Here is a 27810-nt window from a genome sequence, read left to right on the forward strand (position 1 = left end):
AAAAATATTTCCTGTCCATTGGATTGTGAAGGTAGCTCAATAATTTTGAATGAATTCATGTAAAGCTATTTGTACATGTTTTTTTAGATATGCTAAAGAAAGTGAAAGCCTGGGTAGCATTGCTAATAAGATTTATCTGGTAAGATAGGTTATATAAAAAGAAAACACATAAGGGAGAAATGGGTCCTATCAGAAAGAACAACAAAATTGAACAGGAAACTTCATGTTTTGGGACAAATATATTGCCTTTCCCTTGCATTTACACTATTGCTGAAGAGAAAACGCTTATCTATTCACATGAAAAGCCCTTCTTCTCCACCCGTAATACTGAAGATAAAAAGGATCCTATCATACATTTACAAAACAAAGATCTCACACTTCCTATTGCTTAAGCAAATTTGATACACTATCACTTCAAAAAAGCCGATAATCCTGTTGCTTGTTTCTGAAATTTTTGCACATTACCTGTCAGCATATTGGTTTAAGAGACTGAGCAATAGTGATTCTGTAATTTTTCTTCAACATTCAATGCCTTCTGAAAGCTATACTGCTGATCATCCTCCTAAAGTTATCTTTGATGTCCATGAGTCTTAGCAAAGTGCTTCTATTAAAAGACTGCCTTTCAGTTCAGTTTGTTTATTTCAACTTGTTTTATATTGTGCCAAGACATATATACACCACATTTTCAGCTCAGAGCAAGATGAATGGAAATAAACAATGACACATTTGCAGTAAGAATTCTGTAGCAAAGACCTTTAGTGAGATATTGTGGTTTCAATGCAACCACAACAAAATGACAAACTTCCTTTGTAAATGACAGATCTAATTGTAAAGTTAAAATTATAGATCCATTAAAAAAAAAAGAACAAGTGCTGAAGACACAGTATCTACTGTATGTTGGCATGTGGCTGTATTCCCTACAAAAGCATCCCTATTATTCATTGATTTACACATCTTTCCATAACATGCAGCATTTATTTACCCTTACATTTTGAAGCATTACAGTTTCTGCTGACGTGTATTTTCCTAAAATAGAACATCGCAGCAGTCCCCTGCTAGATGTTTAAGCCATGTGTATGTTTATTTTTAAATTTTTTTCTTGAACTTTCTAACTGTGGGGAGGCTGGGAATGTAGAGTCATGATGAATGAGAGTTTGCTTTATAAAAAAGGGGAAATGTAGACATTTGATGTAACACTGAAAAATTCACAGGCTCCTACCTTGAAAACAAACATTTCCCGGCGAAGAATAGCCAGAGTGTTGAAGTTCCCATCACAGATGTTAGGCTTGGCTCCGGGATAGGAAGGTTTGTCACCGGTGGGTGGCCGGGGAGGTTTAGGTTGCCTGTCATTCTTTCGCGGGTCTGCTGGAGGGACTGAACGATGTGGGGGCACTGTTGGCAGAGGTCTTGTTGGTGGTGGTATCCTGTCAGGTGGACCTTTAAAAATACAGCAGCAGGATGTAATATAAAAACCCACAAAAGGAAACATACACAACAAAAACCAGCTGTAAGCTGTACAAACCCAACAGTGAAAGGGGAATGAAAAAGTGACCTAACATACCTTTCTGATGTTATGAAATCATTGAATCATAGAATCACAGAATATGCTGAGTCGGAAGGGACCCTTTAGAATCACTGAGTCCAGCTCTTGGCCCTGCCCAGGACACCCCAAGAGTCACACCATGTGACTGACAGCACTATCCATACACTTCTTGAACTCAGTCAGGCTGGTGCTGTGACCACTTCCCTGGGGAGCCTGTTCCAGTTACCGACCAGACACTGATTATAAAGGGTATAAAGAATGACTACCAAAACCAAGGAAAATAATTACTTTTCATTATCCAGAATCTTCCTTATTGGAACAACATTCCAGTAAAACCTTCAAAGGATGCTTAGGCCACCATCATTTCAGATGAGAAGTAATTCAAAGCACATTATTTAGCAACTTAGTAAGAGCTCTTACAACAGAATCATTGTTTCTTGTACAAATAAATGAAAAAAAATCTTGTTCCTTATAGGATCATCATCAGTTAATAGATTTTCAACCCATATCTTTAATCTATACTCACCAATTCACACATGCATGTATGTACCATACCCGCTATTTCCAACCGACCAAATTTTTAGATCAAGTAATGTCACATTCATTAGAGACAGGACATTCCCAGCTTTTTCCAATGTCCCTTGCTGTGTACAGGAGCTCCTAAAACTGGACTTCAAATCCTGGGCATCCTACACACACTACACCACTCCTCTTCCGTAATTCACATATGTTCTTCAAGTGAAAAACTAAAACTCTGTAGAGCAGTCTTAAAACATTTTTTTTCTCTTTCAAATATATTATCTGTCACAATATACAGAGTTTGATGAAATGACTATCCCACTCATAATATCTCTACCTGAAATTCATCAGGCCATCCCAGATAGATACTGATCATAACCCTAATCACATACTGAATGACTTGAAATGAGTATACTGAAAATGCCTTCCCGTCTCTACACATATTAGTAACATTTATTTTTCATGGACAAAAAGACAAGGAGCTTCACTTGGATCCATAAGATTTCTGGAAACAAGATGAATGTTTTAATTTTTGCTCATTCTATTTAGGCCTCTCTTCAAATCACTTAAATAGATAATACATGTTGACTTTAAAAAATAAATACCATTTGCATGACCAGATTCAGAAACACTGTTGAATAGTAAGAAAACTCTAAAACTGCACAAATGGCATTCAAATTTCTGAGAATTTTACAAAAAACCACATACTTTATAAAGAACAAGATGGATTATGTAAGGAAATCTTAAACTCGCCAAATGGTTGTCATGCAATTTATTAAGGCATTTATTTCATTCACAATTTTAAGACTTGTGACATTTATAATTTACAGTTAATAACAGTATTTCAAGGAATACTGCAGACCAAAGTAATTATTTTAATAGGTGTGACATTTTTATTGAGGCATATGATTCCAGATCACATCTTGATTTTAAAGGGAGCAAAGGAATCAGTTTGCAGTAGCTTATGTTGGAAAGTTTTTAACCCCAAATCAAAGTTTTTTTATGCCATTTGGTGGTGATGTCAGATATTACTTCCCAGGGGTAACACATTTCTCCTAATGTATAGCCCACAGCTGTTTGAGCTTAGCAGCTAGTTTTCAGCAAAGTATTCTTGTCTAGCCCTTAAGTCTAGACTACCAGCTCATGAGGTCATGAGAAACAACCTTCCTTCCAGCTAATCACACAGGAAAAAAACCCAACCAAACAAAACTTGATCAGCCAATCATTTTGAAATTGCTATTTATGCTTTATGAAAATATATATCTGTTCTTGTTAATATGATACTTTAAAATTCTTGTTACTATTACACCATGGAGGCTGCAGATGTCAAGTTAGCAATACAGTAATTCTACATGATCATAGTTGTCCTTTCTGGTAGTAAAGATAAAGAAGGAAGGGCCCTCACAATATTCAACATAAACATGACAAATTTTACACGGGAAAAATTGGGAGTACAAAATTTAATCCAATGCAAATTTAATTAAAGAATATTAAGCAATGCAATTCCAAATTATATGCACTGGATACAAAGCGTTAACACAGAGATACCACAGATTTTTCAATTCTAAAAATAAAGTATATTAAAAAAAAAAAAAATAGAAGACTATTTAAAACCAAAAACAAAAACAAAATTATGTCTTTGGAAATTTAAGGGATAGTAATATGGGAGTTAGTGTTACATTCAACCCATAATCACAATTATGTTATTGTTTTGAATTTTTAAAAAAAATTCAATTGCCTTGTTAAATGCAGAACAAATTTGTACCATTTGTATTTTATATCAGGCCATAAAAAACATAAATTAACATATTTTAAAGAAGTAGGCCCTTCTTTACCCTCTGTAGGGGCTGGTGATAACATTATTTTGAGATCAATTTGTTATATTTTTCATAAGAAAGGGTGCTTTTGGGACCTCAGATTTTGAGGGAAATTTTCTGTATTATAACTGGTAAACTGAGAAGCAATCAATTCATCCAGTTACATGAGCTTGGACACCTGTGTAAATAATCTCATTGTAGTTAAAGGCCTGCATTTCTTAATATTTTCATAGTTTGGAATCCTTTTGCATATGTTTTCTTTATGGATTTTTAAAACATTTAAAATTACTACTCCAGGCAAGTGAAGATTTTGAATATAAGTTGAGAAGAATGAGAAACGAAGTAAGAGTGTCCTCAAAATCTTTGGATGTTTTACTCACACAGAGCCTGTGGCATAACAACTGGTGAAGCCCACACTAATGAACTCTTTCGGAGAGGTGATATGGACAGGAGGACTTCAAAGGTATTCTAAACTGAAAAGCTTGCATTGTCTGATGAGAACATGACATACCGTATATCTTCTGGATGCCCTGTAAATCATCATTAGGTAGTTTGAAGTTGTCAGTTTCCATATATTGGTAAAATGGAGCCATGATTGCAGTGGGATCATTAGAGTGCTCCAAGCCCAGAGCATGTCCAAGTTCATGCACTGCAACTAGAAAGAGATCGTTTCCTGTGAAGAGAAGAAAAGGAAAGAAGACTTTTGAATCCACAAACATATTAACAAAAATAACACACATGGAGGTCTCTGCACTTGCAAGATGTTTTCACTGCATTTGAATTTCACAAGGTAATGTGTAGTAATTAATGGATCATCAAGGATACCAAGGATAATGTGGCAGAAAAGGCAGTTTTCTCTTTTTTTTTTCCAACAAGGAAAGCATTATGCTGTAATGTATGGTACTGTTACAGTCATCATAAACATAAACCTTTTTAATTGATACACATGGTAAGTGTAGGGTTCAACTGTCATAGTTCATGTCTAGGCTTTTGTGCAATTTATGACTTGAACCTGATGTTGCCATGAACCCAACTAAAAATGCTTTCATCAAGACATAGCTCCAAAAGGAAAATATCCTGACTTTGTTTGGTAAACTTCACAAACTGAAGACTACCTATTTAGGACAAACCCCACAGGGCACCTAGTCATTCAAACACTTGTAATCAGACCCCTGCTGATTATATGTAGATGTTGTCCATTTCTGAATCACTGTAACTGAAATCCTAATAAGGAAAATAGATGTCCTAAAATATTTCACTGTGCAATTCCCTGTAAGAAGTGTAGTTGCTTATTTAAGTACTAGAGCTTTTTTTATTTTTGTAGAACTAAAGAAAAACGCAAAAACATGGACTCATATTATAGACCACTTTAATGTTTTTGTAATTCTCTTCTGAAAACATCTTTATATTTTTTATTACAGAGTATTAGACACAACTTTGGCAGTAGAATTATTGCACTCTTCTGAAGCAAATACAAATCAAAGCCAATGGGATCTTTTCTAAAAAAAGTTTCAGAGCTGGACATCTATGGTATTAATTTTGTCTCTTCTTACTCATCTAAGACATCATTCTGCATATCTTTCTGTGAGTCTTTCATACAGATTCTGTCATACTTAACCTGTCACAAAATGAGGCTTTGGAAAAATATTTTACATCAGGAGAAAGATTCCAGTCATCTGAGAAGGGTCACATCCAGAATATTGCCCATTTCATCACCTAGGGATGGGAAGAACCATCCTCCAGAACTGTGATCTTGTCCCACTGACAAGAGAAATACTCTAGATCAGCATCTTATGCTGACCATCTAATTTTTAATCACTGCACTTATGTGAAACTGGTGTTACCTATAGTAAGTCGTTTCTTGTTGAAAGAGAAGTATAAATAATGAAAGGCCTATGCTCAACTTTAACTCTTATCCTATAATCTGTAGGTTCTTTGGGAATAGACAGTTATTTTCCACTGCTGGAACTTGATCTGGAAGTACTTTTAAATGTCAGTAGTAATAATATTAAGTTGCATCAGCAACAAAATTACACGTATATACATTACAGAACTTTGAGGACATAGTTGACAGTATTTCAATTTCTCAAGTATTTCCTCTTGTTGACACAATAAAATAAACTTTATCCAAAGTACATATGAAAGAGGAAACACTTGGCAGTAGATGCCTTCATGATGTCTGAAGCCATGCTGATGTTTGTGAAATAAATGTTTGAATGAAATCATGAAAACAGACACAAGTGAAACTGTATTCCTAGTTCACAGAGTCTTCTCATAACAAAACTTCTGATTCTTAATTTGAAAATATGAAAACTAAATGTTCTTGATCTTCTATTCAATGTAACTGTGCAGAAAAATCACATCTTTCAAAAATTAATGTGACATAATGTACTTTTAGAAATGAGTTTATCTTATCATTTATAATTATGTGGTTTCCAGATGAAATGTTTTATGACAATATTTTTCTTAGATGCAGTTCTTTTTATAGAAAAGCAGATTGTCAATGTGCTGTTTCAATAGGTTTGATAAGCCTGACTGTCCTGATGACAAATGCTCTTGATATCTGAATCTGGCCTTCTATATGCAAACAAAGCTGATGTTGACATCATCTCATATGAAAAATCCACAGCTTCTGTAGCTAAACTCCGCATAGGAAGTGATGCACAGAAAGAACTCTGCAAAGGTTTTCATTCTGCACTTATAAGGGAACAATTATTGTAATTTTAAATAATCATAGGTTTAAGATGGAAAGACTAAAAAGATGAGCATGTTACTGTACTACAGCTTTCATACTATCATGAAAAGTCTCACATTATTTTTCAATTCTTTTCTGAGTTTTGTGAAGGTTCTAAATCAGGTTTATTAGAATTCAAAATTTCTTTCCCAGGTATTAATTTGAGTATTTAAGAAGTAACCTTCTTTTGCTTTTCAGACCTTCTGAAAGCAAATTTCCCTCCTATGCCATGCTTCCTACATCATAATTAAGAATATTAACTAGTCTAAGTCTTATTAAGAAATGCCCTAACAAGTTGGCCACATTACGTTCTGAACAATTTTCAAATCGTTTTGAATGAATAGTATTTATTCTACCACTATCATTAGGCTTGTTAGTATCAGTAGATCAAGGAGTGTTCTGCATGTTTTACCTCTACTGTTTGAGGCAGGAGGTTTGGGAAGTTAACTTGTTATAATTTCTAAAATTTCAATAAGCCACAGTTAATCAACAGTCTTGGAAGAGTCTATTGCTTCTATTTGTGCCAGTTATGCAATACATGAAGAATCAATACATCTTTGTTTATCAGTCCTTATTGAGTTCCCTTACAGATTTTCTGGAATTTCTACATTTTGTTCCATGTTGATCTGAAAGATGTGAAATAAATAGCAACAGGGAAATAAATAAAATCGACTTTCAGCTACTGGCATATCTTCCTTCCAGAATCACAGATAATAAGCATGTGGTAGAGGACTTTTAAAGTAGTACTTCTAAGTGACAGTGGGACCATGTCAGACAACAGATATTACGCAGGGGCTGGCTGTTTCTCTTTTCGTCTTTTGGATAGGGGAGATTATGTAAAGAGAAAAAAAAAAAAAAAGAAAAAAATCCCAAACATTACATTCAGTGTCTTGACTGCCCCTCTGGATTTAGTCTTTATTTCCACCTCGTGCAATGCAACTTGTAGCCATCAGGGGAGCCATTAAGTGTGGCAAAGGCAGAACAGCCCTTGAGCAAATGAATAAGGGGGAAGTGAGAAGGTCACAGGAAAGAGCTGGGAGAATAATATTCTTGCCTGGGGTGACAATGATTTAACAGGGAACATATTTTCTACTTGTAGTCAAATAGCCCCATTATTCATAACAATTTCCATCAAGAGTCATGATTGTCTCCAGGGCATCCTGAATTTAAACTGACCCAAATAACTTAGTGCAATTGAAACTCACGTTTAAACCATCCCAAGATGAGCTGTCTGAGTCCAGTACAGGTAGGGACTTATTACTATCTTAGTTTCCACCCTTTGTGCTTTGCATATGATTAGATTTCTCTAATTAGGCAAAAATTATTCAGTGCCTCTTTGCTTTAGGGCGCAGACTTGCCCTGAGTACCTCAATGCTACTGTAAAAAGCTCCTGAGAGTGCAGAAGGACAACCTTCTGTAAGTGCTTGCTCTTTTTCTCAAGGCTGCACAGAAGTGTGACTGCAAGGTTGACAGTAGCCCACCTTCAATTCCTTGGCCAGTGCTCCGTGAGCATTCATACTAGCTCAGGCTAGCTTTTTATCCTATTGACATTGGGTAGTTTTTACATTTTCATTTGCTACCACTGAAGGAGAGAGTCCCAAATGATTCTATATGTCAGTATACATTATCCAAGTAGGACATATTTCAGTCCACATGGCAAAATGAAGCACCATCACAAACTTTAACAAGTCATAACAGAGTTAAAATGCATATGACTACAATGATTTTTAAAGCAAAAGTTGCCACCAAAAGATATACAATGGTGAATATTCATTGTGATAGTCTCAGTTACATCTTGTTGTATATCCACAGAGTAGTAGAAAAATATTGGGAAATATATTTCACTAGCCCAAAACTTGTGCACCTCTTGTGTTCCCTATTAGCATGAAGATTTGGAATAGAATGGCTGTAAGCTCAAAAAGATTGCAATTGTTTTTCTTATTTTATCTCAAGTTTGATTTCACAAGGGAAGAAAAAAAAAGGTACTGTGTGTAAAGAACTAAGATAAAATTATTATTTTTATACTGACACTTTTCTCTGAGGCTATAAACTATTTTAGGCACTAAATCTGCCTGACTTTACAAACACTGCCCAAACTACAGAATATAAATATGTATTAATATATCAAATATTCAACAGCCAGCAGTGTGGAGCATGTTGTATGGGGAAGACTTTCCCTCTAGCCTATATATACATTATTTTTCACATCTACAGATAAACAAAGCTAATATGCTTGTCCACATTAAGATACTAAGAAAACCTAGTTCTGAAGATATTAATTTCCATTTTAAATGGTATGTGAGTTCAATTTATAAAAGCCATACCCTTATGGCTTAACATGTGACCTCAATTTTGAAGACTTTTCCATTCAGAGGAAAAAGAAAAAGAAACCCTAGAAACTGAATTTCAAATGACAAACTGTAAAAATACAAAGACATTTTATACATAGACATACACTCTTTCTTCCTGTTTTACCCATAGACATACACTCTTTCTTCCAAAGAGTATTTTATTTAATTTTTCATGTGATGTAGATAGATGTTTTCTAACTAAATTCATATCAAACTGAAATGTAAATCTGCACAAGACTTCTATTATAGTCCTTTTACCAACAAGACAGTATCTCAAAGGCAAACTTACAATTAATCAGAAATATTACACACACACAAAATACCCATCACTTTCTGTTCGATGTAAGCAGAATTTGCATTTTCATTATTCTGTTCATTTGTACCACCACCTGACACATCCAAACAGCTGACATGCTGCAAATTGTAGAGTAAGATTCTTACTCCACACGCATACAGAAAGAAAAAAAAAAAAAAAAGTTTTATCTTGTTTTATCCTTTCCAGACAGGACAGAATTTTGAAGATGATATTTCAACAGTCAGTCATAAAAGAAGATTCTTTCTCTCTATGACCTTATTACAATACAGCAGAACTGAGCATATACATTACATATGCACTTACATAAGCACCTTATATGTATATATACGCTATATTGAGAATATACATGGACCTGAATATAAATTATAGGAATACTCTTACCCAAATAAAGGTGCCACATTTTCCAGTCTAAGAAATCTTATATAGTTTCTTGACATTATCTCAACTGCCATTGGCACTAAAATTTGGTAGTCTGGTGGTTATTTTGGAAAGGAAGTTTTGCTAAAAGATGGATGGAGCACCTTTGAAAAAATGAAGAACAAAACTAATTTTTTGTCAGTTTAAATAAGAATGTATCATATAGAGCATATCCATTTTCTATATGAACTTAGTGTATCTATTTTTTACACATGGTATTTTAAACAATCATTTTTCAATAATATATCTATATATCTAGGCTTTTTCACTGTAAGAAAATACAGTGACATAAAAAATGCCTTCTTTCCCTCTATTAATACATAACACACACGATAAACTCCTTTCCAGTAGGCTTAGTGAGATATACATATATACATATATATATATGCAGACAGAACGGGAGGTACAGACAGTTTGTTATATACAAAGTTTGTGCTAATTACTCTGTGCATAATTTAGAATACCTACACCCATACGTGTATATTTTTGATAAACTATTCTATTTTAAAAAGATGAACAGATTAGTGTGAAATTTAAAATTGCTGCCTTGAAATTTGACAAGGGCACATTCTAACAGAGCAAGGCTGTCTTCAGGTGACTCAGATCATTGATGAGACATGTTGAGAACATTTGAGTTTAGCCGTGTGTAAGTCCTTCCTGGCAGTGCTTTACAGTTTCTGCATGATGTGGGCATAATTTAGAAGTCAGGACCCCACTTTCTTTTATAATGCATATCAGTCTGTACTTTAGAAGGCAAAGACATGAAAAAGATAAGAATTTCTGATTTACTACTTAGATCTGTTACCAAGCACACTGTACAACTTTTAGTAAATTGCTTGAAATGGGTGGAATTAATTACTTTAGATATTCTTAAATTTCTTTCTATAAAAAGCATGGATATAAGAATATATCCACTTTTTCTCACAGTTTCAATCACTAGAACTGAAAAAATTTGAAAACTATTCTGACTAGTGAATCAATACCAACTTCTCCAAAGAGAGGCAAGCGAAGCAGCTGGAAATGATCCTAGGGGAGGTAGAGAAGACATGAGAGTTTGCTTCAATATGATGGTATGTGTTCCTTCTGAAAATATAATGCTTATGGCTTTATTTCATGCTTTGAGGAAACCCTGCTGTGACAGAGAACCTAGCAAACTAAACAAACTCCCACATTTAGGTTGAATCTCTAGCTCCTCGGATCAACTTCTTCATCACTCAGGTCCACTACTGTATATTATTCTCAAATGGCATTCTCATTCTATTAGTAATAAGGTCATATTGATTAACAGATGGAAAAGTTTTATTTTGGGTGTTTTCATGGTCGTCTTTAGACAATAACTATCTTAAATAAATTTGGATTTTAATGGAATTTTGCATTTTTGCTGGAAAAGGTCTTCATACTAGAAATGCTGCAAATACTGTAACAGCCTTATCTATTTATACTCTTTCCTGACTTTTCTTTGTTTCTATTTTTAATTTTAGTGGGAAGAATAAGCTAGAGAAGTAATTAAAACTGTTTTCTTAAGGCTGTGAAAATGAATACATGCTGGGGTTGAAGATTTGGATATGTGCATGAGATATCACATGGTTCTCAGCTATCCTCCATGGTCTGGTCCCTGTGGGTCCTTCCTGTGAAGGGAATGTACATTTTTCTACCACTGCTATGTGGCACTCTGAGTGAGAATAAATGTAAGAGAGTCTTAATTGTGCATGAGGCCATATTAAAATTGAACCGCTGCTTTAACAAAAAAAAATATAGGGTTTGCCTCTAAGCCACTCAGATAAAGTGCTGGTTTGTTAACATGGTGGCTTTTTTTATTTTTGTTCATTTACCCCTATGTCCTGTGTGTCCTCCTATGAAGAAATATTCGTAAATGCTAGGAAGAAGGTCAAAGTCATACTGCAAATATTCACAATAGATGTAATCTGTCATGGGGCAGAAATCACAGAAGCATAGAATGGTTTGAGTTGGAAGGGGCCTTGAAGACCATTCAGTTCCAACCCTCCTGCCATGGGCATGGACATCTTCCACTAGACCAGGTTGCTCAGAGCCCCATCCAGCCTGGCCTTGAACACTTCCAGGGATGGGGCATCTACAGCTTCTCTGGGCACCCTGTTCTAGAATCTCACCACCTTTTAGAAATCTGAAAGAGTCCTGAAGATCACCAAAATCCCCGATATCCCACAACAGAATGCACATAGAATTTAATTTATGTGGCAATCTTATGTTGGCTAAATTTTTGTTAGATAAAGTTTTTACCCTGTATGAGTTAAATTACTGAGAGTAATTATGATATCCTCTAAATTAAATCACATTAAACCCATCAAAACCAGGTTATTATTATTAACACACCATTGTATCTTAACACAGACATAGAACTTTGAGAGCTTTGAAACAGTGACATAGTGGTTTGTATATATATATAAAGTTTTTATATGAACAATTCTTCCTTCACTGTTATTTTTCTTTTTTAATTCACATTAAGAAAAAAAAAAGTCAAGATAGATTTGTCCATGGTTTGGGTTTTTTTCATTAAACTGGTGATAAAAAGAAATGGGAATTTTGAATCCTAATTGGCAAAGTGATTAGAAGAAAAAATCATTAAAAGTTCTCTGATCTGAAAAGAAGACAAGTTTTCTAAGAAGTCTGCAGACTTCAAAGGGAAACCTTTGCACCATATTTTAAATTAAGACAACTTCAAACTTGGGATCCTGTATACAGAGAAAGTGACAGAAAGACAAATCTGCTACTTTGGTTTTACTTTGTTAAAATTTACTCATATGAAATACTCTGATATATTGGACAACCTCCTGCTAAGATCCTAGGATTCTATATCCATACAGCTGTATGCTCCTCTAGCTGGAGGGACCACTGTATGTCTCTCTAGAACTCGGGGAATACGGTCGGTTTGCACTAGTGACTCTTGGCACTTGTTGGCATGGAGATGACTGAGCTCCTGCCAAGGAAGGGCAGCCTCCAGGATGACAGATTGCAGAGGGCAGAGCAAAGGGTGCTGGAGAGGACAAGATGGTCAGGCAGCCAAGCCATACTCCTGGGCCTCCCAGCAGAAGGAAGCCTATGCAAGAATTTGCTTAGAGAGGAAGACGAAGGCAGGAATACGTTGTCCCTGACAAAGTTCAGGAGAGATTGGACATGAGAATGTAGACCAGGGCAGAAGTCAATCCTGGCACACTTCCCCTTCTCTGAATTAGGAGCTCAGCAGGACCCCAGCCTGGAGTGACAGCAGTTGGCCCCAGCAGGAAGAAGGGACAGTGCCAGAGGTTCCATGTTTGATGGCTCTCAGACCAGAGATTCCCACTGGGAAAGCAGAGAGCAGAACACTGAGTCACTGGGGGCACAGTTTTCCACATCTGCTCTGCCACATCCCACACTCAGGCAGGTTGGGACCATTATCTGTGCACCTCTGCCAGCCACTATGGCCAGCCCTGCCAGTGTCACAAGTGATCATTAAAAACAAAAACCAGTTAAGAAGTGACAGTTGATTATATCTGTATTTTAGTTGATAACTTTCCTGAAGCTCAGGCCCTAATATTTTTGCTGCTTCTGGTAGCACTGCTAGCTGAAGCACAGCTAACAACATTAATTCCATATAACTACCAAATCTTCAGCTTCCTGAATAATCAGTGGTAATCCCATTTCCTCATAATTACATAGTATCAGTTTCTAAACTGCATCGCAAGAAAGGTGGTCTGTATGATTCTTAGAAATGGGAAACTAAAAGTATGTTTACACGTCACCATACTACCAACTATGCCTTCAAAATTTCAGAGGTGCAACCCACTCGTGAATTACCATAGTCAGACCAATACAAGTGTTTGTCCTGCCATACCAAGAGCAGCAGGGAACAGCCTATGCCTTTTCTGACTGCTGTACTGAATTGCTCCCAAAACATCCATCTCTAGGGCTGAGATAGATTTCTTTTGACCCCTGTTGGTGCTTCTATTTTGAAGTTCTTATCACTTCAGTTCTCCTCTAATCTGAAATGGCACCATTCAACATCACTGGTGGAAGTTATCTAGCTACTCAAAACTGTAACAAATGTCTCTACCTGCACCTCTCACAGCAAGAGATGAGAAACAGGTATTTTAGAACACGATTCATCTAGTTTGTTTTAGACACCTCCTTCAGGATGCAACACACCTTACCCAGGAAGACAGTATATCTCTCCTATAACTCTAAAGGGACTCCATCAGATTAACTCAGATATAAACATCAACATATGGTCAGATTAATTCCACCCCCTCAAGTCTTCAGGCTTTTGACTTAGTTCTTTTCATCTAAGTCACTGGCAAAACATTAATTATAGAAGTACAGGATATGGACTTAAGTGATATATGTACAAACCCAGGAAGTACTTATCATAGACTGACTTGAAGGAGAGACTTAAATCTGTTCACTAGAAAAAAAACAAACAAAAACCCAAACAAAAAATGTTGCTCTTTTAACTTACTTGGTTTTTTTTTATTTTTCTGCTTTCATCTTTTTTCACAACCTGATGTTTTAGCTGTATATGTTTCCAGATTTTGGTGTTAGCTGCTCAGCACTTTTTGGAACCCAAACAGTTAGGAAGTCTAAATATAGATTAAAACCATTTTGGCCTCAAGAACATATGGTTTGGGCATTTTGAAGAGAAGAATTGTCAGGAAAAGCACTAATTATACTCTAGACTTGAGAACACTAATATTGTAGAAAATCTTTCATTAGTTAATCATATACTGTTCTTAAAATTCAGATATAGTATTATCTTATATTTTAGGGTTATCTACATCTTTCTACTTTTTCAACATCCATTACATTTCTGCTTAATAAATAAAAATGTAATTAAATATGTAATTACTGTAAAATCCTTGTCTTGTTCTCTCAGGAAACCATGACAACATCCATATTAATTAGCAGCATGATTTTTTATATTCTGTTTGCCCCTAAAAAGGCAGGGGAAATGAGATGGCAATACAGTAATAATATTCTATAGAGCATCTTTAGTATTTCCTAAATCTGCTGTCTTGAAGAAAAAGTCTCCATTAAGTGGCCCTAGCAACAAATAGAGACTTGAGGAACCCTGGATCACATGGCAGTCGGAATGCTAAACCTGCTTTAAATGACTGAGATGTCCCTTTCTGTCTAAAGGGAGAATTTTACGTTCATGGATAATGCCTCTTTGCTAAATTACTGCTACTAGGAGACCAGACTTAAAAGAAAAATAAATATTTTCAAGCCATTCATTCATTATCTGATTTTTGAGTTGTAAACTGTTTTCGACTTATTTGCAATAATAAAAGGGATTTTCTCTCTTTTTTTTTCTTTTTTAACTCAACATGTTTGAGACATGGCTTTTCACAAGCTTTCCATAGTAAATAATCTTTCAAGAACCTGAAATTCAGTCTCTGGTGTGAAATCTCATGGCTCATCAGTCAGTTTCTCTATTATTAGCCTTAGTTTTATTACTATTAGTTTGTATCATACATTTTAAAGAAATATTGCCTTTTTGTAGACTGATGGTAAACAATTATATCAATGCATAGAGGATAAGAATAAAAAGAACTGGAACATGGGGTTTTTTTCCCCTTTTTTCCCCATTCTCTAAAAATTTCTGAAAGATGTAAGAATTATATAAAACTCTCTCAGATTCAGTACTCAAAATCTGCTAAGCTTCTTTCTAAAAGGAGAAAATATTAAGGTAGGAGTATTTATTTGTTTGTTTGTTTGTTGTATATGTAGTGTTAGGGGTTTTTTGTGTGTGAGAGATTGTGGGGTCATAAAAATAATCGTGAAGGGGCTGGCCCACATTTTATGTTTGGACTCATTTAAAATAAATCTATTGGCCTGAACAAAAATGGCTTCCCAATACTCTTTTCTCATATACTGCAGGGGGAACATGAGAATGACAAAAAGAGAAAAAGGAGCCAAAAACTCCAACACTGTTAGTTTCAACTTATTAATCCCTTTAACAAATATTTTTCAAGCAAATTTCACATTTTTCAACCAAATTTCCTAGTGTAAACTCAATTCTCCTGATATACTAATACGAGGGTCTGATTAAATGAATCCATTTTGGGAGATAAACTTGACTTCATTGTTGCATAAACAGTTGTTTGAGACAAAGACATCTTTAAAATTAAAAAAAAAAAACCCACAAAACCAAAAAAGGCAGTTCTTTTTCAGTGACTGTAGGTGCAAATGCTGCCAAAATTGTCTGCAAGGACCCATGCTGCCTTTCAGCTAGATGTTTCCTTGGCAGCAAAGTCGATGTAACAGACAATGTGAACTTTCCTCATTTATTTCTATGCAAAGTCAGCCAGATCCGCTTTAACACTTTTCATTAGCAGTTTAAGATAGGCCAGCTGATTGCAAACTGAGGCAGATGGCAAATGAAAGCAAGCAAGCAGGTTCTGCTGGCCCTGGTAAGTGGGAAATAACCTCCAGTTGCAGTTTGAATGGATAGCTGAGTTTGCAACTTCCCTAACTGCTCCATATAGGCTTGCAATGATCTGTGTTTACCTACGCCACGATGGAAGCAATATGCAATTTAGTGGCTTGAGCTGTGCTGCCTTTTTGGTTTGCAACCTGCATCAGGACCGTCTCTGGCAATTAACCTACAGTTTAAATATCACCTTGCTTCTACAGACATGAAAAGCACAATGTAAAATGTGCATCTTAGTCTACAATCCCACTGCTTTAATTAAGAATATCACAAAGTCAATTCTCTTATATTCCTCAGCCTCTCTTTCAGTTTGCATAATAGGGCATATAGAAATGTTAGGCCAAGAAGGAAGCTGAGAGTTTGATAATGCACGTTGAGAGCCCCTGGGATGTATTAAAAGCATCTAGTCAAGCACATCTAGAAGATGGGGCTGGATTCATCTACAAGACTTCTTTCACTGACTGCCAGTTTTAAACAGATTTCCTTTTTAAAAACATGCAAATGAAGTGCTTTCCTCAAAGCCAAAGGGTGTTCCATGAAAGCAAAATCCTCCCCAAAAATTATAAAAATGAGGTCAGTACTTTACCAACAGTTAACATTTTCCATCATCTGGCTTCCAGCCAGTAGATGGGGTCCAGCAAACAGATCCTCTTCTATCTGCATAGTCCTATGTCCAATGACTGAGTCCTCACAAGCAGTCAGGGCCATTTATGATTTTTTGGATCATTTCCACCTCTTCAATAGCTGAAAGGGATCTTTCTATTCTCAAGTGCGGCTTTGCATACCATGATAATATTTTTAAGGATACAATTTATGCATCAGACGCTGGATATCTGAGAGTTAAGATTTTAGGTAAGATCTTGGAATGACTGGATATGGGACAGGGGCACACCAGAAAGTATAATCCAGGAAGGTTTGGAAAATTTAAGGACGGAGGAAGTTCTATCAGCACAAAATGCACTTACTGATAAGGGAAAGACTGGTTTGCTTTTAAATACTGAAGACTGCGTGGTTTTGTGACAGAAAGTATTACTGGTGTTAATTGATTCCTGAATTAAATTGGATTTCAGGGAAAATGGTGAAATTAAAAGAATCAATCGTTATTCCATATGCCCACAACTTGCAAAGCTCTTTGAAATATTATCCTGGCATCTTCATCATTGTGTAATATTATAAATGTAATAGTTGGGTTTTGTCATCCTTTATAATATTGCTAATTCTCTCATTTTGCACTCAAATAGTTTCAATGTAAAATGGAAGTTGTACTTCCTTAACCTTATAATTATATATAAACAAGGCTGCAACTCAACAGTCTCGGTCTCTTTATCCTGTAAACAAGATATGACAGAGGGCCATAAAATATGAATGGAATAGATAATATTATTAGAAAACTACTTTCTTACAATACGAGCGTCCATCTGTCTAAAAAAAAAATCAGAAAGAAGTAGTATTTCACATCTGCTTAAACTATAGGACATATTGTCACAGGATGTTGTGGGTACCAAATGCTTACACGAGTTCAAAAAGAGATTACACTGATTAATGAAAGGAAATCCCTCATAGGCTACTAAACACAAAAATATGGCCTGTGCCTCAGAAATTCAATGAGCAGATCACTGGAAGCTAAGAGGGAATATGCTGGGGTTTTATTGCCATATGTTTACCCTGCTCTTATTCTCTTCCTTAGGTATCTGTTAATAGCTATTAACTGGAGACAGAATATTTTGGAGGATAACCTTTGATCTGAACCCACGTTTGAAATTCTCTGTTTACAAGCACATACACAAGTACTATAAAATAAAAATTCAAGTAAGATATTAATCTTTTACATAGTTATCCTAGTGCAGAACTAGAAAATAAGCACGTGACAACTGCAAGGTCACACTGCTTGGTTATAGATCAAATTTGATGTTGATAATTGCTTACTAAAAACATACATAATCAATTAAGAGCACTATGTTTTATAAAATTAAAGCCATGTTAACATTGTAATACAGAGCTTCCTTTGATCTGTAATGCTTGGCTTCCTTTATACCAAGCCACAGCATGAGCACTGTTCAAGACACAGAGCTCCCTTAGGAGATGGTTTTCACAACTCCGCTGGTTCACATTTCCAGCAGCATATATCTCCTGCACTGTGTCAACCACACTGGCAGCCAAAAGAAATTTACTACAAGTTGATCTATGCAGTTCAGAGATCAGGATTTTCATAAATTTTTCTTGGCTGCCAGCACAGTGCCCACAGCAGAATCTACGCACTAACTGGAGTCCAAGTACATTACACAAGACACTGTATTTGCATCAGGTCCAAGAAGCTTTTACTTGGCAATCTACAAACAGCATGGTACAAAGTGACAGGTTTGTTTGCTTGTTTTCTTGTTATAGCCTGCAAACTTGAATAATTTTTTTGAATGCCGGAGAGTTAACAAAAATAAGCAAAACTGAATAACTGAATTCTTGAATTTTTGAGTTTGTTTTCCCAAAGACGGAGTTTTATGCATACACACATTACAAATATTCCACATGTATGTAAGTAGCATGCATTAATATTCTCCTTACATGTCACTGTACACTGAACCATCTATTACTTCTGTAATGGAGTTTCACTTGTTATTATTTATTGTATGTTCTTTGATGGAAGAATGGTTTTCTGCAGAATTTCAGTATGGTACACTAGCTACCTTGGTAAATTTGCTACAGAGGTAAAAGATAATGTATTTTAGTTTGACTTCTATTTCTCTTTCTGATGTGAATATGAAGATAACAGTATCAAATTACCATTACTGATCAACTGTGTTTATCTACACTTAGTTTTTTGCCAAATATTTTCTGCTGCTGGAAGACATAGTTCTATGGTCACATTTTATCCAGTAATTGGTACATTACTTATCATGTCTAATGTGCTTGAAAACTGAGCTCTCGAGAAATCCTTGTTTTCCCCAAGCACTACTTCTAAATCTTGCCCTGTTTTAAAAAGCTGCACTTGTGCAAGTAGGTCAATCTTAAATTAATCTAGTTAAAAGTAGTGCACTCTCAATTTAAACTGGTGTAACACTCCCTTAAAATAGGTTTAGATGCATTCAGTAACTTCCCAGAAAAAATAACTGCTTTGAAAAAGGTTTAAACTAACTTAAGTACATGTGGACAGAAAAATGTGAAATCAATTTTGATAAACCAGAGCAATAAGGCTAATATGAATGCCCCTTTCAGTTTTAGTACAGAAAGATAGGACATAAGACAAGATTTTTCTGCAAGCTACTAGAAAATTTACAGAGACAGTACCTATCCCAGATGCTCCCTGGCAGTGACTTTGAATTTCATCACAGTCATTTGAAATACTGCCATTGAAGAAAATACTTTGAAAAAATATTTTTGTTGTGGGTTTTGACAGTACACTATCTCTGAAGTACTGCCACTCCTAGGGAGAAGTCATTGTCCTGTTCTGGATTTAGATACATCTTTAACTGTCCATAAATTTTTAATTAAAAAAAAAAAAAAAAAGAGGTGATATATATCTTCTAAATGGATTGGGGTCATGGGAACAAGGAAATGTCTCCCAAGTCTGAAGACTGGTATATTAAGATTTCTTCCTATTCCTTTTTTTTCTTCTCTTTTTTTCTTTACAGTTCTTAAGTTCAGAAGAAAATAAGGATCTAAAAATTTTCTTAATAAGTGCTGATTTTTCAGATATTTACTTATGCAAATTGATTTCCATCTCCTGTTTATTCCTTTACCTTTTTACATGTTTAAGTGTAAATATTGTGGAACATTTTCCTGTAAATTCACATCCATTTTGATTTGCTGTTCCTGAACAGTATTTCTTCTTCTGCTGTGTTTGCCAAGAGTTACCAGAGTTTTAATTGAGACTGCCTAGGAGCACAAGATACTTTTTAAGGTGCCTGAAGAAACCATTCTGTTCCAAATAATTTACAAAGCTAAAGCTCTTATCTCACCTGAACTCTAGATAGGCAGATCATAGAGGAAAAGGAGTCTACTGTAAGTGAAACAGCCTACTCCTACAGGAATTTGAAAAGTAGTTGTCCTAAATGAGAAAATAGAAGATGAGAGCTGACTGAAGGAAGGTTATAGTCCAATGCATACACTTTGTATAAAGTATTGAAAGGATACCATTCCCTTTCCTTATTAAAAAATAAAATAGCAAAAATAAAAGGAAAAAAAGGGCATCATATTTTATCCTCCAGTTTCTCCCTCATTCCCCAGCAGAAGAAATTCTGTCCTCGTTTCCACTGCTTCCCTGTGATGCTAAGTCTATTGTCCTTCTTTCTGGCAATACTTCTAGGATCACCTGCAGGCACCACGGATGGAAATTCAGAGAAAAGACCTCCACAGCTCAGCTGGAGTTGAGGTACCAGCTGTACCTTGCTTACAGGGTATTATGAAAGCAAAGAAATAGATCATTGTAGAAAGCCTGCGAGTGTAAAATTGTATGACAGGAGGTTTTTTCCTGAGCGACGGGCCCATTAGTCTTTACTCCTACAAAAGCCTCATTCATTCTTCAGAATGAGGGAGGAGTCAAAGCACAGATCTCTTCCCAGAACATGATTGATAAGATAACATACCATTGAAGTGAGAACAAAGGAAAGCAGAATGCACTGTGCAGATGATGTATTTCTATTGCAACTGTCCTTTGAGTCTAGAGGATTATCAAACCAAAGCAAAATACAAGAAAATCGACCAAACATGATAAGAAAAAACCCCACCAAATCAACCAAAAACCTGAAGTATGAAGACACGGCAATTAACTAGTCAGAATAAATTGCTGTAGTAATTAACTACACTCAGAATACTGATTTTGTATATGATTCCTTATTTGGAATGAAAATTACTTTAAAAAGGACAACAGTTTATGAAAGCATTTCAGTAAGTTGCCTGTCTTTTCTGAGGTGGACTGGTGGACTATATGTAAATTGTTTTCATTAGAACAGTACAAGGTGAAGAATAAGGCTAGAACTTTTCAAAAGGACCTTATCTTTGCATTCTTGCTGCTAAGTAAACAAGTTGCTCTGTGTTTTTGAATCTCTCTGGAATACTGGAACAGGAATCAGAGAAAATCAGCCCCTTGGGGTGAGAGTTAGTTTAAAAATAAAAATAAATCACCAAATCTTTTTCCCATTCTACTGGATTTCAAATAATACAGCATGTAGGTGACCATTGGACTATTGGAGCAATGAATCTTAAAACTGACACTCATCTGGGAAAAATGACTCATAGCTAGGATAATAAATATATTTTTCAACCTTCTGCTTTTCAATGCTCTGAGACTCAGCTCAAAATGATAGGAAGCCTAAGAGAACTGTAAGTCTTTCTTTCCTGTCAATCCTAAATGGCATGCTTGTCTTCTTTCTTCCCCTGGAAATTTTTTCCAGGAACAAAAAAAACCCCCAAAACCCCCAAAACAAACAAACAAAACCAAAAACCCCAAAACAAAATAAAAACAAAAACAACAAAACAAAACCCTGCATGATCCTCCAGGATTCCTAAACGTAAGCTAATCAGTAAGACAATCAGGAAAACCTGGCCTACCTGATAGCTAAAAGTCACCAATCAGACAAACCGGCACCCTGCACTGGCAGATGAAATGCACATATATTGCAATTTCTAGGGTTACAATGACAGGTGAATTTTCTCTGGACAACAGCTATTACCTATGATCCACAGTTCATACCATTTCAACAATAAAACAAACAGCTGCCAAAATTGTTCAGAGAACTTGCTTGGTAAGGTATTTTTATTAATTATCATGTATTTTTAAAAAATCTTTCTTTTTTTTTACTGTGAACATTCCATTTTAACAGGAATATATGTCCCTCAAAAAAGTATATATGAGCACACCAAAGTGCATAAGTTATTAAATTTGCAGGAAAAATTTCCAATGATAACTATTAAACCTTCATGATATAGATAACAAACCTTTTCTAATACAAAAGTTCAAGGTTCTAAGATGCATAAAAGCACAGTTCTAGCGATAGCATCAATTTATTATCCCTTGATTTTTTTCATCAAAATATATTAAAATTCTTTAATACAAGCAGTAGCTTTTGAAAACTGCTCTACAAAACTCAACCTCAAAAGCTATATAAAAAAGGAGTGCCATTTTGCACTATGCAAATTGTTTAAGTTAAAGGAGAATGAGACAGCCAGAAGTTCGGTCATTTTCATACAAGGTGTGGAACTGCTCCAAAAGAGTTATCCCAATTTAAATTGACATCCTGACTTCAATGTACACATGCCTGTAGATTTTCCTGAGTGCTTGAAGCAATAGCTCCAAAACCACAGAAAATTGCGTGCAGTGTTGGTCTCCAACCAACATAAAAAACCAGACACATGAAATCACCTTCATTTACCCTCACACTGCTGTGACTGAATATGCACCTGAACTGCACAAACAGAGGATTCCCACCAGTGCTCCTTTGAGCTAAACGTGTGAAGAGGGCAAATACAAGCTGTGCAACACCACAGATTTTGCTCCAGTAAGAATCTAGGGATTGGTTCACGAGAAAAAAGGGTCTTGAACCCATTGTGCAGCTGAGGGCTTTCACAGTGCCATACACAGCTCTTGCTTCAACTGATGCTGGCACAGAGGTATTGCACCAATGGAATAGTCACAACAGCATATTTATACTCCTAAAATATTAAATTAAGGTTTTGTTGCAGACTCCAGGCTACAAATACTGCTACAGATAAAGCTCTGAATTTCACTTGGAAGATCTCAGATAAGAAAGGGAAAGGAAAGGAATTAGATAAAGCCTCTCATCATTCACAAACTCAGTGTAACATTGAAATACAACAGTTCTGCACTTCTTGTCATCCCTGTTGTCTTTTGTATGCCAGAAACATCCTATTTGTGCGTCTGTGCATCTTCTTTTGAGTATCACTGTTTGCTGAAGAGATCTGTCAAACTTCACGTAACTGGCTTAGCGAGATCTACTTGGACAACTGAAGGTATTTGGAAACAAAACCTGTCACAGCATCGAACACAGTATATGTCTACAGAAAAGCTCTTCTTTGATACTGTTTTTCAGAGATGCAAAGTTAGACTTAGCTTTAAATTAGCATTCCCAGATAATGGCAGTAATTTAGTCACATCACCTTAGAGCTTGGCAATGGCCAGATTTTAGTTGTGAAGAGTAACTTTAAAGGGCATATTTAGTCTTTATTTGGTAAATTTTAGGTACGCCAACTGCACTATGCCGTCTTTATTTGACTATGGGGAATGTACTACTTAAGTAAATTGGATGTGTTAAAATTAACAATTCCAAAAGACATTCAAAAGTTCTTGGGAAACACCAATTCTTCTCTTGGAACTTTTCTTGCACCTTTAAGATTTGCCTTTAAATGCTGCCACTGCATCATCATAAATACAAACTGAAGACTAGGTTTTATGTTTTACATTGGTATCCACAAATTGGTGGGTAGCTGGAGGAGATCTTAACCTCTCTTATATCAGTACTAACGAATATTCCACATTTTCCCTAAACCTAAATAAGTTTGACATGTTAAAAAGTGCAAAATTAATTTATGTAAACATTCAACAGTACAACATTTGAATGATCACAAAGTTTCCTAGTAAGAATTCAATGTTTTTCAAGCAAAACATGTTCTTATACTGTATCACATTTAGACAGATATTTTTCTGCCTAGGATTCAAAGAGACCGATCAACTAAATATATTTCCAAAGTAATGTTAACCTAGGAATGAAAACTATGTGACTTTAGGAACAGGGGAGCATGGAAGTAGTTCTGTTAGCTGCAAATTCATGCCACTCATCTATTTACTTTAAAATTAAATCTTCTCTTACCATCATGATTGGGATTTCCCAAAGTCCATGGCTCATCTGAGTCAAAATGAGTGTCTCCCCCAATTCCTGGCCCAGGAAAATATGCATGAGCCAAAAATCCTCCCTCCCCATCAAAGGGAGAACTGTCTCCATGAAAACCTGATGCAAAAATGATAGTAATATCCACGTCTCTCTTGCCATTTTCTAATTCAATGTAAGGAACTTCTTCAAATGTTAGAGGAGTTACATTCTGCCACACATCGAAGGCACGGCGAATGGCTTTACGAGTTTCAGCATCACCTACTTTTGGAGTGACGTTCTTTATGCTGAAAGAAACAGAGAAACATTACATAGATTAAATTTAACAGAGTGGTGACACTGCTAATATCCATTTTCCGCTAATTATTACAAGTTCTGTGCTTTTAACAAAACATGCTAGTCTGGCACTATATACTTTAAGAAGAGTATTTTTAAACAAGCTGGCGCAAAATTATGGTGTCAATCTGTATAGCCCTTTAAGCTAGAATTTTTTATGCTAGCTAGCTTACTCCCAGCAGTACAAAAAATCTTATCTTTAGAAGATTAAAAATATATTAAAATGAAAAATTCTTAACAGTGGGATAACCAGATTAATCAACCACTGACTGTTTACCTCCTGGACCACAATTAGAATCCATCACAGCTAAAGAATGTCATGTCCTTTCTGATCAAAGGAAAAGTGTTTTTAGTTAAATGAAATTTTAACTTATTAGCAACTTCATTACCAAAAGGGAGCTCCATGCTGTGACCACCAACCAGTATTCACAAAGCCTTGTTGCATTTGCAACTGGATAGATAAATTCCTTATCAGAAACAAAGCCTTTTGACTTCAATACAGGTTAAGATGTCCTTTTATGATCTGATTACATCTATAAATCCTGCATAAAACTGTAGAATCCATCAGAGAAATCATTTTATAGAAGACATGAGAAGACTCAAAAATATGTATTTAAACAGAAATTTCAGTCTTCATTACTTCTTTAAGTGCAATATATATGAGAAAGGCCAAAAAAATCAGAATTGAAGCTTAGTATCATAGTTATTAGCAAATTATTGTGAAATCATTTAAAAAAATATTTATGTATTTTCATTATTGAATTCAAGGAAAGAATGTCAATAATCAATTTAAGACTTGTCCAATTTTCTGCATCATTTCCACTTGATTCATATAGGCAGCAAAAACTCTATTAGGTTTGTGTCTGCTCTGAAACTGCTGCAATCAGATTCTCTTTGTTCATTTGACATGTGCTTGACTGAATGTCCAGCACAAATTTCAGAAATTGCATAGTTCTAGAGTACATGCAATATTTTTGTCAGTTTACAAAGCATGGCACATTAAAGGAGAACAAATACACTTTCATGAATAAATCTAGAATGATTGATTTGTTTGGCACATTAAATATGCTTGATTATATGGTACTTATGTTTATATAAATGGAAACAAATCTTTCAAGCGTAATTTTATAGATTTTACTTCATATATACATTTTGTTCATAGGTTCATGTAGAAAGCATAAAGTTACCTATTTGGACTTCCACTCAAAAATATATTATTGTACTGAGTCCAGTAGTGCTGTCTAACAAAAGCATAATTTTTTTTTAGCTGGTATGTATGTTCCAAAGACATATCAACACAGGCTATAAGATAATATATTGTAGGAAATCCACTGCTTTCCTTGATCTTTTGTTCCAAAGGTGATTTAACCAATCATTACATACTTGTGCCTATTCTATTCTTTGCCTAGCTTGTATTATTGGTTCTTGTTCTGTCTTTCTCTCTCACATACATGAACTTCAACATTTTTCCCCCTATAAAAAGACATTTAAAAGACATTTCTCCACTGCAAAGTTATTACCTTTTTGTGTCTCTAAGAAATTAGAATTTTGAACTCTTTAAATCTCTTGTTATAAGACATTTTCTCCAGTCTATTAAATATTTTCTGTGATTTTTATTCAACTCAATCCAATTTTTTAATGTTATTTTAAAACTGACTCTGTCAGAACTACAAAGTATTGCAGTACTGATCTTGCTGTCAGAGAGAAAATGTCCTCTGATCTGTAGGCATGACCTTACTCTACATGATGTAAATATCACGTGATTTAAAGTGCTTTTTATGATGCCCTTTCATAACTATTTGCTCATCAGTAATCTTATGATCAGTGTTGCATTGCTTTTTCTGTGATTAAAAAAATATTGGACACACTGGATCTTCTATCAGCCCTTGCAGTACCCCTCTCTGCAAGCTCTCTCTTTTGAGAATTAGGATTCTTTGAGACATTTTAATTAGCAAGTTCATAAACTACTCAGTCTGTGCCCCTTGAGAAAGTACAGCATTTTACAACCTGTCCTGTGACACAAAATCAAACCACATCACAATGGCACGCTTATACTGCCCCTACACAAAACTTGACAACGGTTCACCTGCTGCTATGCTAAGAATGTCACTTAAAAAGCTGGCAGATGTGCTCTTAGTCAATCCTGGTGTGTGCTCTCTAAGGCACGTGTGTTGCCTGAAGCAGAGCTCTTTGAAGGATTAGAGCCTCTATTATTTGCCATGTATAAGGAGTATGGCAAATGACTCAACAGGCTCTCATAGAAAACAGAGCATGTCTAGCAAAACTGAAATACTGATGTAGGAAAAGCTCATGTGAAATGTACAGCTTGGACTTTGTTGTTATGGTTTTTTGTATTTATGAATCTTACTAATTGGTCAAAGTCACACTTTCGTCTTAGTAAACAGAACAAAAGAAGGGTCTTCTGCTATTACATGTGAAATGAGGAAATGGATAAAAATAGATTGGAATTTTCTATTGGTGTTAAATTGATTAATTAATTGGTCTAAAAGATTTTGACTCAAATGTTAAAACTAATTTTACATTTCTTACTTTTTCAGCACATTGAATTAAGTTTTAATCACTGATTACAAATGAAAAATTAAGCCATTGTGCTAGTTTCACACTCACAAGCTAGAGTAGACTACCTATGATAGCAGACATTTTCCATGGGATTCAGCTATTGACTTATTTTGAAATAGCATCCTACATCTCCAGATTCATTGTAAAGTAATATTTTTCAAAGCATACTTTCTGTATTAAAACTAGAGAGATTTCCAGCTTCCAAACCAGTATTCTGGAGTGGGCAAGATTATACTGAAAAATGTAGCTTGAAAGAGAAATTATATAAATCAGCAGTTATTCCTATGTAAGAGTATTAACAGAAAATAACTGTCCATTTTTAATGTGTTAAACACAACACAGGTTCAATCCCAAAAGAGCAAATACTAACACTGTGCAACACAAACATTGAAATTGTCTTGCTGGGAACTTTGCTTAAAATAATCCACCAGTGCAGACATCTGAAACCCAAGTTATGTTACATTTCTTTCATGTTGTTTATCATACAACCTCCAAGGGGGAAGTACAGTAAAATCAATCTATAAAGACAGCCTATCAATTACCAGGGATACTACGACTCATCTTTTAAAAGTCTTCAGTTTAGACCTATGATTGCAACAGCAAATAAAGTCTCATATGAGCCCTTTTCTATTACATTTAGATCTACATCTTAAATCCAGCAATCACCTGAAATAGTGGTGACTCTCACAGGCAGTAAAAAAAAAAAAAAAAAAGAGAGGCATTGGGTACCTTGCACTCAACATGCCCAGATAATGGAGCTCAAATAGAAGTGTAGGACATGACAACTCAGAACCACTCCTATTGCAAGGTGGAAGCATAGCAAGACGAAGGCATTAATAATAAAAATCCTTTATTTTCTAAGTATTACTTTCCTAGTCTCAAGTCTAATGATCATTTCACAGCAAAGTTCAAATGAG

General features: G+C 35.3%; 1 protein-coding gene across 1 annotated transcript in view; it reads right to left on the minus strand.

Annotated features, from left to right (window-relative positions):
• Nucleotides 1-27810, minus strand: part of MMP16 (matrix metallopeptidase 16) — a 174906-nt gene that overhangs the window by 52061 nt on the left and 95035 nt on the right. The window contains exons 4-6 of the mRNA XM_042035766.1: nt 23960-24264; nt 4391-4552; nt 1220-1437 (exon numbers count right to left, since the gene is read on the minus strand). Of these exons, the coding sequence (XP_041891700.1) occupies nt 1220-1437; nt 4391-4552; nt 23960-24264 (685 nt within the window). The remainder of the gene's footprint in view (nt 1-1219; nt 1438-4390; nt 4553-23959; nt 24265-27810) is intronic.

Source organism: Corvus kubaryi, unplaced genomic scaffold (assembly GCF_017639235.1).
Source record: "Corvus kubaryi isolate FWS band 111438036 unplaced genomic scaffold, C.kubaryi_AGA036_p1.0 37385, whole genome shotgun sequence".
NCBI lineage: Eukaryota > Metazoa > Chordata > Aves > Passeriformes > Corvidae > Corvus > Corvus kubaryi.